The following is a 12,023-nucleotide window of genomic DNA, read 5'->3' as shown; positions in this document are numbered from 1 at the left end:
AATCTGGGCCCTGCTATCTAATCCTAGAGAAACAACCATCATGAAAAGAAACAAACCCAAAGACAAGTACACCTTAAACACAGATCCTTAGGCTGACACAAGAGGCCAAAATCTAAGTACACTGCAAGCTGGAATAAGAAGACTGTTTTGTTTTTCTCTAACAAGATCCAACATCATCAGATATCTCTATAAGGAGAAGGAGCAAGAAAAATTGATCGAAGAAGCACTCTCTCAGCTTTTGCTGTAGTATTCAAATGCTTCTGAGGCACTTAGTGACTGTGCGTTAGCTGGGGTTCATCGATGAAACACAGGCAGCAGTGGCAGGGCGCACAGATCAGTTTGACCTCTCTTTTAGCCATTAACCTCTCATTTAGGAGGGTTAAAAAGGGCAAAAATTATGAAAGGCTAAAGATCACTGTAACCTACAGCTCATGAAATTCTAGACAAGGTCATCCATGGCTTATTTATAGACGAGGTCAGTATTATCCAGACCTCTTGAGATGATTTTACCTTCGCTTTTTCAGTGCAGTCTCTCCACAGTTGCACTCTACTTAATTCAAGCACCGGGAACGCTGGGGAGGCAAGGAGGCATTGCCCTCTGATTTTGGTATTCAGTGCCTGTGACTGGCTGTCAGAGTCAAGGGCTTGACAGCTTGAAGGTTCAGGAAACCCACGGAGAACAGAACCATGTTTCCCAACTCTTACCAAGACAGACACGGCCTGGCAGGATTCCCTGGTTCTTTGCCCTCATTCAGCGATGCTGTGACCAGCAGATGTCCCTCTTCTCTCAACGCAGATGTCTCAGAAGTAATTTCTGTCCTATGAAAATTGCCATATCTCTAACATATGAGACAGCAAAAGCAAGGAGCCTAGACTAGTGACAGTGTAAAACCTATCCCCTACCTGACCAACCGCAGCACAGACTTGCAGGATATTGCTGTGAAAATTCTGTTACAAAGATAAAAGGGGCTCTTCTGACTTTCAAGTATTTCACCTGGAAAGCCGAGGCTCACACAAGCACTCTGTATTGGGAGTCGCCTGATGTGTCCAGACTGCTTCCACCCTTCAACAAAGCTTTCCACCCCGGAACGACTTTTCCAGCATTGGAGGGGTCTACTCTGAAAGTGGCTGGAAAACTCACTTTGGCTGCTTTTGTATACAGACTAAGACAAACATAGTGGAGCTTTACACAGTGAAATCTACCTCCTGGCTACGGAGAACCAGAGCTGAAGTTTTCAATTTACTGGTAACTCCAAGTGGCATAGCCAAGAAAGAACATGAAAAAGCAGAAAAGCAAGCACATTGAAATCACAGACGCTTAACTGCAGACTGGCTAGCATATGAAAATTTCTCTAGAGAACATGGTATTACATACTTGGCACAGGGCTACCTGAACATGTAAGCAGCGGTCATATATTTAAGACAGTCCTAGTTTAGAAATGTTTATCATGTAGGTTATGAGACATAAGCCACATACTAACACAATGGGACACAGAGAACAGCAGTAGACTTTCAGAGTTCTGATCAAGTATGTTCTGCAGGTTTCTTGGAAAGTTTTGCTTTGAAACATCAAAACAAACTAAAGCTATGGAAAAACAGAACTTTCCTGCAATGTGATTGTGGGATATTCCTGTGGGAATCTTCTGCTACCTTCTAGTGCCCTCCTAGCAATATGATTTGGGCAAACAATTAACAGCTTGTTTCATGGGGGGAAAAAAAAAAAAATCAGGGTCAACTGAAACGGAACTTTAAGTCAAAAAGAGCCATATGGTATAAACAGCAACAAAAACGATCCACCTGAAGTGCTTCATCTTACCAAAAACATGGTGGTCCATTTAACCATTTTAAACAAACTGAAATAAATTTAAAAATGAAAAATACTATTCCAGCTGAAAAGCTGAGAAGTTTAAGAATGTCAAAATGAAATGCTTTCAACTGCAGTCATCTTCAACACCATATTAGCAGCTGTATGATAAAGCTTGCATTTTACCCTTTATGTTGTTTGCCAGCATATGAGTAACAAAACATTTCAGCACGTGCTATTCATTCTGGTGCCTCACAGGTTAGCCACTAATGTGTGATTCAGTGAGTAACACACCTGTAGAAAATATCTATTTTCTATCGAATCCAGCTATGCCAGTATAAAAGGTTACTCCACTCTCCTCCTCACCCTGTCTCCCCGGTGGCTGCTCCCATCCCTACCTACTGTCAGGGGAATGGTGTGCGCCAGGTTATCCTGAACACTGGTGTGAGCTCTGCCCCTAAATAGGCGATGTGAGCTTAACCCTATGGCTCTTCCTTGAAGTGAATTAGGAGTGTTCACCCCTAATAAAGTTCACATAAAGTCCTCTGCCAGTGGGGCAGTAGGAACAGTACTTTCTGGCAGAAGGGCAGAAACTGTCAGCTGGAAAGATGGTCCTTCCCAACAACGCAGCTGGATCGAGAAGAGAACACCTGCCAGGACAAATTTAGCCCTGGTATGCAGTAATATTAAAGAATGTAAAAAGAGCTGACTTGACTTAGGTTAATCTTTTAAGTTAAACTCCTTAATGCATTACCAAAGCGGATGAGCAAAGAAGACAGAAAGTCCAGATTTTGGGTTGCTAAACTACAAAAGCTTTGTTGGACTTATGCCAACTTTGGCTAGGCAGCCTACATGCCATGCGCTAAGGCCTCACATCAGCACTACATTGCTTCTGCACTAAAGAAATTTGACCCCAAATACTCACTGGCCTTTTCAAATGTCCTAGATTGAGGAAAGCAGATTATCAGATTACTAGGTCACAAAAAGTCCATCTGGGAAGTAAAAAGAAAAATACACACATATGCTCACACCTCTAATATGTGTGTTTTAATTTTAGCTCACAGTAATTTATATAACCTGATTTAATCAGGATTCCAAACATTAGATTTTAAATTCCACCTTTTACAGTCACTCTCTACTATCACAGTGGAGTTTCTTTAGGGGTGGACCATGACAGCTGCTTGCAATCAGAGACATAGTACACCCTATTTTGTGGTTGTTTTGTTTTAAGAGTGGAAATGAAAACCGATTTCTCAGCTGAAAATACCAATAAAATTTAAGTAGATAGAATGTAAATACCAGAGTTGGAGCTTGGAGACAAGTGGAGAGATAATAAACACACTCTTGTTGTTGGAATAGCTACACTTGGAGCTCAGCGATGACTGGGCCAGACCTGCTGAGCACATTGCCAACAAGAGGCAGAGGAACATGGGGCTGTCCCAGTGTAGACAGTATGACAGTAGTGTCACAACGGACAGCCTGTGACAAGCCCTGCCTGGAAGGAAGAGTTCACCACTGCCCACAGCGGGCAGCAGCTCTGTGCATGCTCACCTGCCACAGTCGGGGCACCCCGAAGGGACTGCCCCCACGCTCTGCCACCCTGTCCTATCCACCTGGCAGCATCTGCCTCCCACCAATACCGCTCCTTACATGGGTAGCCTGAAGAAGCCAGGAATCTGCATTAATTTCCTTCTTTGTCATGGTTACTCAGTCCCATTATAACCCAGGCTTCAGTGAGTAACAATTACTTCTTGTCAAACTGTAAAATATTATCTACAGAAGCAGAATACCTTTTTGCCCTCCTTCTGGGCAGAAAGGCTCTGGGCTTTTTTGTTTGGATCTGTCACCAAATTCCCTTGTTTTAAGATATCCCAATCAGGTGCCAACCAATCCTGACCTTGGTTTATCGGAAGAAGGGACAAAAGATCTGCAGCAAGTAATGCTCGCCTTCCTCACGGCAACGGGGCGGAAACAGCAGAAACCACTACAGATGCACCCCTTACACATATCGGGGCTGTTTAAGTTACAATCATTGCCCCTTCTTCTCCAAACTCTTGCCTCTGTCATTTTACAAGGAGGGCTTACTTCTGAACATGGATTAAATCAAGGCCTATTTTAAACTGCAGTTAGTAGTTGCATAGCTACTTAATGCCACGCAAAGACTCACTTCTTCTAGAGGAGATTTACTATGTCCCAGAGAAAGATGTCTTCTCATGAACAAAACAGGAAGAATTAAGCAGGAACAGCTCTATGCGCAAGTAACTCCTAGAAAATTTTATTTTAGCACAGAATTATAGTAGCAAGTCGATGTACTTACCATATACGAAAGGCCAATACAGTACAGGCCAAATTACTCCCTATATGCCCATTATCCCCAGCAAAGGCAACTTAGAAAGCTCTACATTGTTTTTGGCTTGATCTACTTTACCCTCTCCCTTGTGCCTCAAACATATCAGATCAGGTGGATCACCATTGTTGACAAGTTCTGGATATATACTTTAGTGGAAAGACTCCCAAATGCAGGACTCTCCCATTTATGGGCCTCTCGGAGCCTACCCACAAGCTGACTGCAGCATGACACAGCATTTTTAATAAGCATCTTGGCAGTTACTGAAGCAATAGATCTTTCAGACAGTATAATTAGCTCACCTGTTATGACAGTCTATGTAACTGGCCAACATACTCCTCACAAACCAATTAGTCTAATACCATTTATTGAGATCTAAGGTGGCTAAGAAAAATTACTCCAACTTTCTGTTTTCAGAATAAGTCAGAGACACTGTTGGGTTAAGTATGAAAGTGAACGCTGCCAGCATCTCCTTTCCTTTGCTTGTTAAATGTTTTCAAAACATAACTGTGGCATGTTATTTCCCTGAAAGCCTGCTGGAAATACACACAGTAAAACCAATTTAGTGTACCCATGTAAGTTATACAAGTATTTCTCCTATCATGGAGTTTACTCAGTACTACCAGTGTTTAAAGAGGTATGGATCCAAAGCAATGAAAAATCAACCAGGTCTGGCCAAGGGATTTAGTGATGCCGCATTCAGCAAACAGAAAATTCAGTTTCAAAGGAGGGGATTTAGCAGGAGTGTGTTACTGATCACTGTTCAATGTTTATCTCACAGGCAAAACAGATTATAATACACTGTAAGTACATACAATCAGAAAAGCAAAAAATTTGTATTTTTAAAAACCCTTGAATCTCTGGATCTAAGCTAGTAGCATACTATCAGTACTCTGGATCAGGTTTCTCAGAGCAGTTTACAGCAGATAGATCGAGTACCAGGCCTTGGTGGAGCCACAGAACTTGCATTGTGAACTGCAATCTTAAGCTCTCAGGAAAGATGACGTGTAAAAAGCACCATTGTTTTCTTAAGACTGTTCCATGTCAACGGGAAACAGAAAAGAACCTGCGTACACTGGAATCCCCTTAACTGTAGAGAATTTTCTTTCCTGCTTTTGTCTTTTCAAATAATATGAACCACACAATATAATTCGGTTATCGCTGAACAAAATTTTGGAGGGCTGAGCTCCACCCACCGGGAAAATGAAAGTAATTGCACTTCCCTTCAGCATCCCTGTGCGTTACAGATCCACTGCATAATCATCACATAGTCTGCTGTACAAGCCCAACACAGAGATACTGAACAGCTGAGGGAATGCCGTGTCCTGTATTTAATGGTCTCAGTGTCTACTTTTGATAAATCACCATGCATGCAGAGGCTGATAAAGTCACTATTTCCTTTCACCATGGCATGCAGACATGTTACAGAATGCTCCAAATGGATGTTTGCTGTCCCTTTGCAGTGTGGCAGCAGACAGTAAAACAGGTATTTCAGTCAGCCAAACAGGCTGACTTACTCAGGAAAAACAATCCAGTACTGCTGAGGAGCTCTCCTTTTTTTTTTTTTTCCCTAACTCCCACACGCTGTTTAATTGTGAAATACCTTGGCTATTTCTGTGTTTTCCGCTACCATGAAAGTGAAGCTGATGTTCACCAGATCTGTGCCACTGCAAACACACACTATCCGTCCTTCCAACTCATTTTCTGATTTTCCAACAGCCTCAAGTGCAGTTAGTATTTTGGGATCCTGTTAAACAGAATAAATAACTTGTTACATTTGCAATACTTTTGTTATGCAATGCACTATGGTAAAGATGCATTTCCACCTCCATATACATTAACACCTTTAAACCTTTGCCAATCATCTTAAATGAGTGCTTTCACTTAGAATTATTGTGTGTAAACCTGAAAACCCATATATTCTAACAATTAGGAACACAGTTGTGAGAACTCAGAAGTAAATGAAGTATTTTAAATATATTTTAGAAAGCTAAATTAGAAATTACATATATTTTCATCATGAAAAAGAAAAATTAATCACTCCAAGGACTGGAAATAGAGCAACAGTATTAATCTCTAAGTAAATTATTCCAATCTAGTTAAGTCCATAGTTACCAAGAGTTATGATCTGTGTGACTTTTTGGCTGTTTCTTAACGACACATCGTACAAGCTGGTATCTCTGCTGAGGGTCAAGGGCTACAAATTTAATGGGCATAAAGAGCAAATTACCTATGTAAAGACAGAGGTGAAGTCTGAAGCATATTGGTATGGTTGTCAGCACATGAAGCATGGGGTTGTCTGCACCACCACTTCTCATGCCCCTTCTCTATGGGGGAAAGATTTTAGTCTATGGATTCCCAAGAGAACTACTAAGAGATAGTTATCTACAGTTAACACAGAAACACTTAACACATGAAAGTGGAAATGCAGAGGTGTTAACAGATATCTTACTTCACAACAAATCTTCTGAACTGAAGCCCTGGAGGAGGGAGGCCCACAATTCACTTCAGAAAATTCTACGTATTCCTTCTGAAGAAAACCACTGAAAATATTTCCAAATATTTCCAAAGTTTTGGTTTCTCCAGAACTCCTAGCTAGTACTTCTGTTGATAGTCTTCAAAATGGCAGACAGTGACCAGCTGCCCTCCCTGCCCATCTAACTGTATAAAGAGGGATGCAAACAAAACTTTCTACGTTCTATGTCAATGGAGCAAGAAGATACAAGAAATTTTAAACAGATAGGAACAAAATTTAGGTATCTGGGGAAAAAAGTTTCATATTCTAAAACAAGTATCACAATACACTGTTACAAAATAATTAAAAACTCCTGATAAGTGCTCTTAATGTCCGTTGTTCAGCTTTCACCACACCCTGAAAGCTGAGCACTGTACTCCATCAGAAAGACCAGATGACAGAACCTTCCCACTGCAATCACACCAAATTACTTGACTTTAAAACTTAAAATTTTAGACTGGGATTGCAAAAGAAAAGCTGTGTTGCTGGTATTTTTTAAAGAAATGAACTTCATCCTGCATTTCACCTTCAGTTTAAATATTCTTTGTTTAAATGAAGAGTATAAACTAACTATAGAGTACCTTTGGTACAGCTCCAAAACGAACACTGTTGATCAGGGAGCATTCTAATACCTGTCCTTCCTGAAATGGCAAAAAAAGGTACAAGTTCAAAGGTCTGTCGACACATGGCTCCATTAGGAATTGCAGCAAAAATAAACAATGAATCTTATTTGAAAACACTGTTAATTAACACTAAACAGTATATTTCCCTTTTGTATTAGTTAATTCCCTCTAAAATACTTCACTTCTGTCAATTCTAAAAGAATAGGACTACGGAGTTTTGTAAGTAAACTAACACAATATTTTAGATTTTTTAAAAACTAGCCAGAATATAAACCAAGTGCAGTAATATCTAATACATATTCCTGACATAATTGTAATATACCTTTCCTTCACTTTTCCAGCTCAGAAAAAAGCCAAATTCATCCACTTGGAAGAGACAGTTGCTTTCAAAGACAAAAGATTCCTATAGAAAAGAAAATACAGACCATTATTTTAGTCAGTTTGGCAAATGTCAAATTTATTTATTGTTCAAAAATAAAAGATTGTTACATTTCTCCCCAAATACCTTCCTGGAGAATTTGCTATTCCCAAAGCAATCAGAAATGAGGGAGGCAGGCTTTTAAAAAAAAAGATCATTTTTAATGATTTGTCTTTTTGATGCCATTTGAGACATTAGGTTGCACTTAATTAATATTTTCCTACTTCTTTGCAACTAGAAAGATTTGTTTTGTTTAATAAAAGCAGTGATTCTTACCTAATCAAAAACCTTAATGAAATGGAACTTCAAAAAAATTGTTGAAAATTAAATGCTTCAAACTATGTAAAGGTTAAAAATACGTAATTTGCCAATACTACCTTCAGGATCAAATGACCACATTTCATGTTAACGTTCAGAATTTGGGAAGCACTTTTATGTTAGACTGACAGTATGCATGCCGCGAGCATTTTGAAGCCAGAGTATCTGGCAAGCAGAGTTTGAAGAATATTGATTTGTAGAGAAATCAAGAAAGAATGGTATACCAAAGAGACTAGACAAGGCAAAAATTCAGATTAGCTGAATTAAAAAAGAAATTTCCTCCACACACCTCTAGCCTCAATTAACACATCATAAATTAAGCTAAAATGCAAGATAACACTGTGCAGAATCAATCACTTTTTAAAGAAAAAAAGAATCCAGGACTTCCTGACTTCCTTAATTGAAAACCAACAAGCATGTGTGCAGGCTACAGCACGGCTTACTGTTTCAGAGATCGGTGCTTTGTTCCATGTCAGACTGAGGTACCTTTCTGAAATCCCATGTCCTCTCCTGTGCACGTAGCAAGGGCAGCAAGCACATGAATTTACACAGCTATTTTCACAGCAAAAGGTCTTGCATACAGGACAATTTGAATTTAGGTAACAAAACCAGGTAAAAACTCCAATGCCCTCAAATCCATGGAGCATGCTTTTAAGTCAGTAAGTCAATCCAGTATAGACTTGGGTCGACTGGGTTACTGAGGCAGGCCCCCAGCCTGACCCGGGATGCAGGACATCGGGGGGCAGCCACACGTGCCTTTTTGGCCTCTGCCGTGGAACAAGGGCATCGGGTGGGCTAAGGAATGGTCACATTCCAGTCAGGTCTTATCCTGACTTGACACTGAGCATGAAGTCAAGCAAGTTCCTGGATCCACAGCTGGGTAACGTCCTTGAGCCCTCCTAGATGTGCACAGCCAAAGGGGATACGTTGTGTTTGGGATAATTGCTCCTTTTCCCTGGACACATTAATTATTGAATGGTGTCTACCACTTCTGGACAACATTTTAGGTCTTCAAATGAGATTTACAAGTTTTAAGGACTGACACACTGCAGTTTTCCATCCAAGTAGCAAACAACTATGTTAATTTTACAGGCAGGGGAGCACAGATAGAAGTATAAAGTTGCTGCAGCTCAGTCTGAGCCAACACCATTATGCATGAGCTTCCAGCATGCACTGCTCTGCCCATCTTTCTCCACCATAACTTCTATTTTCCTGCCTTCACCCTAGCGCTCATCCCTCATGAAACCTACTTGTTGCAGACACCTCAGATTTACTAGTTTTACAGCCCTTGGAGTCCTGTTTCATATAAAAATGCAGCTAGCTACCAATCAAAATGAGTGTCTCTTGCGTTTCCCAGAAAGATTACTCACACAATAAAAGGCAGGCAGTTTTTTGTCATTCATCTATCAAAAAGCTCTTGATATACGAAAAATTTCATTTTCACAAAGGTGTCTATGTAAACTGCACTCATGTTGATGTTCCACCCTAGCCTTGACTCTATTCATCAACTTACTTCTTCTGCAATTTATCATCTTGTATGGTAAAAAAAAGCACCTGTCATCAGACCACGTAGATGCAACATTACCAGTAAGATTCCTAATCACGTCTGATTTTTATCTCCCATATTCTCCTGAGATAACCCTGTTCTAGACTCAGACTTTTCAGCAGTCAAACATGATAATGCTTGGCTCAAAATATATTTCCATAATTTGGTAATCCTTCTGGTTAAGGGACTCATCTATCAGCAAAAGATGGATCAAGACACTGCTCCACATGACAATGACCCCAATTTTTCTAGCCACTCAATGAAACTTGGGCACATAAAAGACCTCTCATGCTGTACTAGAGCTGTTCAGTCACCCAGACCCTGTACAGGATTCCTGAACGCCCTTTCTGCACTGACCTGCTGTATGACCTTAGTTCACTTACCATTTCTCTTTTCCCCAACGTGCCCTGTCTGTTAGGGGGGGGAATTAAGCACAGAATTTCCATGAAAATTAGAAGCCTAGATATGAAGCATTTTTCTTGAAAATTGCAAGCCCTATAGTATAGGGATTGGATCTTGCTATGTTTGCATAGCATTCCTAAAACAATGGTCTCTCTCTTGGGTAGGCTATCTAGTTACTGCCACAACACAATTAAATAATAGCCCACGTATATCATAAATCTGACAGTATCAAACAGCCACACCATCAAGTGCTCACTGTTTACAGGCTACAGATTTTAACTTCTGAGTCACTGGGGTTTTTTACAGCCCTTGATGATTCCTGTAAAATAGCAGATAAAATATACAATTAGTTACCTAAGTGAAAGCCTTTTAATGTTTCTGGAGCAGTATTTGCTGAAGAAAAATAAAGCTTTTATGAACTTCCTTTCTAAGGAATTCAATGTCCACTAGTATCTTCTTAGTTTATCTGTCCCCAAAACTGAAAATACACGGTATACAAGCTATCCCTATCTTGGCAGTCCTCATGATAAAAAATACCTTTTACTTACATTTCAAAAGAGGAAAATACTAATATCCCTGAAGGCACTTACTGAGATACCTTCAACTTTTAGAGATTTCCTGTCCAAACAAGATTAAAATAGACCCCGATAAAATTATTCTCACAGGCATATCAATGCTGAGTATAAGGTAAATGTCTCAGCACTTTATTTCAACTGTCTGTGTAAAATGTCCTGTTTTGCATTCCTTTAACAGATTTGGATTAAAGCACAGCTGAAAGCGGTAACATAGTAATTGTATTTCAGATAGAGACAGGATGATTTTATAAAGGAGATAAAACCACTCCAGATCTCAAATGATGCATTTGAATCAGAATATAAATGTTTTGCTTTCTCTTACTTTCCCTTGTGAGATGCAGGTCCTCAGTTTATATATTAAAAAAAGACATATTCCTCCCCCATTTGATAGATGTACAAAAAAATGGAAGGATTCAGTTTGTTCGGTAATGCGCTTTATGAATCTGCAAAGATGAGAGCTTTATGCACATTACAGATATTTTGATCCAAATCTCCCTTTCTCTTTCTCAGGGCTTATTTCAAATCAGAGGGATTAAATATATTTTAACGTTAGTCCTTTTAAAAGCAAAAATCTGTATAGCAATAAAGTGTGTTGGTATTTCCTCCCCACACACATTTCTGGAGTTATTTGAAAGTTTATTTGCGTACAATGAAAGCAAAACATGAAATATTCTGTAACATCTACATATTTAAAAGAGAATAGCAAATGAAATGCAACTGGCCTCTTACCTCTTCATACCTATCAAACACAGCTCCATCTTGCATAAAAGAGGGAACTAGCTTCTGCCAGTTAAATTCATAAGGTTTTGCCATGATTATAGAATAAAAACCTGAAATGGAATGAAAAAGCAGAGTTCAATTACTGTCTTTAAAAGGAATATTTCAAAGTCTAAGCAGGAAAAAAAGTGACTTCTAGCTTTTCCTTTCACACAGAAGTATTAAAAAGTCACAGTGCATTTCCATATCTAGAGTTTTCCTCATAAAGAGTATTTTTGTTTCATAACTTTAAAATGAAAAATACTTGTAAAATGTGTGTCTGAACCGAATTATTTGGAAAACCACTTGCACTGTAACATTGCTTTAGTTTAAATATCTGCTACATCACTTCTAGAGTATAATGAGGCTGGGATTAATGCAGCCCTAGGTGACACAGAATACCACAACCTGTAATATACACGAGTGCTTCTTTTTTACAGGAAAACTCCAGATCCTGCATAGATCTTATTTTTTTTAACATTCTAAATTGTATACTACATAGGCAAAACACATTTTTCCTCTGTGTTCTGTATTTCAAAATCCACATTTGTAGTAAATAAAGTCCTGGGTATTTTCAGTAGTATTTTATACATAACTCAAGATATGGATAATATATAGGTCAAAATTCATAGGGGAAAAAACTGGTTAGGGATATAGGACATTAAATAAAATTAGCTAGTAGCATTATGCATTTCTTCAAGTTTAGGAATGTGAACAAA

At 39.2% G+C, this 12,023-nt stretch overlaps 1 protein-coding gene across 1 annotated transcript in view; it reads right to left on the bottom strand.

Moving 5' to 3' along the window:
- PLCB4 (phospholipase C beta 4) overlaps nucleotides 1-11,370 on the bottom strand; it is a 93,769-nt gene extending 82,399 nt beyond the window's left edge. Inside the window, exons 1-4 of the mRNA XM_009282559.2 lie at nucleotides 11,278-11,370; nucleotides 7,612-7,692; nucleotides 7,248-7,307; nucleotides 5,755-5,898 (exon numbers count right to left, since the gene is read on the bottom strand). Of these exons, the coding sequence (XP_009280834.1) occupies nucleotides 5,755-5,898; nucleotides 7,248-7,307; nucleotides 7,612-7,692; nucleotides 11,278-11,361 (369 nt within the window). The 5' untranslated portion in view covers nucleotides 11,362-11,370. The remainder of the gene's footprint in view (nucleotides 1-5,754; nucleotides 5,899-7,247; nucleotides 7,308-7,611; nucleotides 7,693-11,277) is intronic.
- Nucleotides 11,371-12,023: the final 653 nt, after the last annotated feature.

The sequence above is a fragment of the Aptenodytes forsteri genome, unplaced genomic scaffold (assembly GCF_000699145.1).
Source record: "Aptenodytes forsteri isolate BGI_AS27 unplaced genomic scaffold, ASM69914v1 Scaffold5, whole genome shotgun sequence".
NCBI classification, from domain to species: Eukaryota; Metazoa; Chordata; class Aves; order Sphenisciformes; family Spheniscidae; genus Aptenodytes; species Aptenodytes forsteri.
Note: the sequence above shows the minus strand (reverse complement) of the source record. Positions and strands in the feature narration are given on the sequence as shown.